This window comes from Coregonus lavaretus, assembly GCF_964263955.1.
Source record: "Coregonus lavaretus genome assembly, contig: HAP1_SCAFFOLD_324, whole genome shotgun sequence".
NCBI lineage: Eukaryota > Metazoa > Chordata > Actinopteri > Salmoniformes > Salmonidae > Coregonus > Coregonus lavaretus.
In genome coordinates, this window is record NW_028157408.1 from 55001 (window position 1) to 57500 (window position 2500).

The 2500-nt window shown below is 47.5% G+C and overlaps 1 protein-coding gene across 1 annotated transcript in view; it reads left to right on the forward strand.

The window, feature by feature from the left end:
* Nucleotides 1-2500, forward strand: part of LOC311125464 (teneurin-2-like) — a gene marked incomplete at both ends in the record, with an annotated part of 60498 nt that overhangs the window by 41493 nt on the left and 16505 nt on the right. The window contains 2 exons of the mRNA XM_084199513.1: nt 200-373; nt 596-1236. Coding sequence (XP_084055639.1) covers nt 200-373; nt 596-1236 — 815 coding nt within the window. The remainder of the gene's footprint in view (nt 1-199; nt 374-595; nt 1237-2500) is intronic.

The window sequence follows — 2500 nt, forward strand, 5'->3', positions numbered from 1 at the left end:
GTTATTGCGATACAAGCGGTTATCGTGATATAAAAGATATGGGTTTGATTCCCACGGGGGGCCAGTATGAAAAATTTAAAAAATGATGTATGCACTCACTAACTGTAAGTCGCTCTGGATAAGAGCGTCTGCTAAATGACTTAAATGTAAATTTATATATGTATTATTATCTTAAATAACATAACATTATGGCCCCCAGGTGAGCATCATAGCAGGGAGACCCATGCATTGTCAGGTTCCAGGTATAGACTACAGCCTGAGTAAGCTTGCCATCCACGCTGCGTTGGAGAGCGCTACAGCCATCGCCCTGTCTCACACCGGAGTTCTCTACATCGCTGAGACGGACGAGAAGAAAATCAACCGCGTCAGACAGGTATGACAACACGTTTGTTTTTAAACATTAAAAAAGTAACTTCACCTTACTGCATTGTTGGGTTTTGGAGCTTGCAAGAAAGGCATTTCACTGTACTTGTGCACGTGACAATCAAACTTGAAACTTTACTTTTCTGTCCTCCCTCTCTATTCTAAAACCTTCTGTCTTTCTCTCTCTCTCTTGTTTGTTGTCTTTCTTTCTCTCATTCCCCCTCTAACTCAGGTGTCCACTAACGGCGAGATCTCTCTGCTGGCCGGCGCCGCGTCGGACTGCGACTGCAAGAATGACGTCAACTGCAACTGTTTCTACGGCGACAATGGCTACGCACCCGACGCCGGCCTCAACTCCCCCGGGTCGCTCGCCGTCTCACCCGACGGAACGCTTTTCATCGCCGATCTTAACAACATACGCATCAGAGCCGTACGAGCCAATCGGCCCGGCCCATCAGCCTCGGGGGCGGGATCAGGATCGATGATGGGACAATACGAAGTCGCGTCGCCATGGGAACAGGAGCTCTACGTGTTCAACAGTGACGGTCAACATCTACAGACCGTGAGTCTCATCACGGGAGAACCGTTATATAACTTCACCTACGGGCCGGACAGAGAGCTAGCCACGGTGGTAGACAACTGCAACAACACTATCAGGGTGAGAAGGGACGGTCTGGGCCAGGGAGGGAGTTCTGGCCTCCTCAGGCTGGTGTTACTGCCGGAGAACCAGGTGGTGACCCTGGGTCTGGACCCTGCTGGGGGGCTGAAGAGTGTCTCAGCCCAGGGACAGGAGGTGGCCCTACTGGGGTACTCTGGGAGTACAGGACTATTGGCCACCAAGGCTGACGAGACCGGATGGACCACCTTCTACCAGTGAGTGGGATGTGTTTTTTTTTTTATGCATCTGTCAAAAGCGGAAACTTCAGCGGCACTCAGGGACTCATATTAGCTGCATTGCCTTGAACACACCTACTGTAGCTAGGATTTGTTCACAGCCCACTGCTGCCCCCTGGAGTTAACTTCTGTCACTGCACCCTCGAGTTTGCTTCAGTCAGAGCTCACAGAACTACATGTTAGAGGTCCATAGGGGTTTGCTTTTGTCACTGCACACACACACACACACACTTTTTGCTGTTCCGAGATCTGCCATGTTAAGAGAAATCCGCAGAGACAAGCTATTCCCATTCTAGTTGTCCCTAACATGCTGACTAGACCGGGCGGGCACATGTCTCTCTCCTCCAGGTATGACAGTGAGAAGTAACCTCTATATGTCTCTCCTCCAGGTATGACAGTTAGAAGTAACCTCTATATGTCTCTCTCTCCTCCAGGTATGACAGTGAGAAGTAACCTCTATATGTCTCTCTCCTCCAGGTATGACAGTTAGAAGTAACCTCTATATGTCTCTCTCTCCTCCAGGTATGACAGTTAGAAGTAACCTCTATATGTCTCTCTCCTCCAGGTATGAAGTAACCTATATATGTCTCTCCTCCAGGTATGACAGTTAGAAGTAACCTCTATATGTCTCTCTCTCCTCCAGGTATGACAGTGAGAAGTAACCTCTATATGTCTCTCTCCTCCAGGTATGACAGTTAGAAGTAACCTCTATATGTCTCTCTCTCTTCCAGGTATGACAGTGAGAAGTAACCTCTATATGTCTCTCTCCTCCAGGTATGACAGTGAGAAGTAACCTCTATATGTCTCTCTCCTCCAGGTATGACAGTTAGAAGTAACCTCTATATGTCTCTCTCTCCTCCAGGTATGACAGTTAGAAGTAACCTCTATATGTCTCTCTCCTCCAGGTATGACAGTTAGAAGTAACCTCTATATGTCTCTCTCTCTTCCAGGTATGACAGTTAGAAGTAACCTCTATATGTCTCTCTCCTCCAGGTATGACAGTTAGAAGTAACCTCTATATGTCTCTCTCTCCTCCAGGTATGACAGTTAGAAGTAACCTCTATATGTCTCTCTCTCCTCCAGGTATGACAGTTAGAAGTAACCTCTATATGTCTCTCTCCTCCAGGTATGAAGTAACCTATATATGTCTCTCCTCCAGGTATGACAGTTAGAAGTAACCTCTATATGTCTCTCTCTCCTCCAGGTATGACAGTGAGAAGTAACCTCTATATGTCTCTCTCCT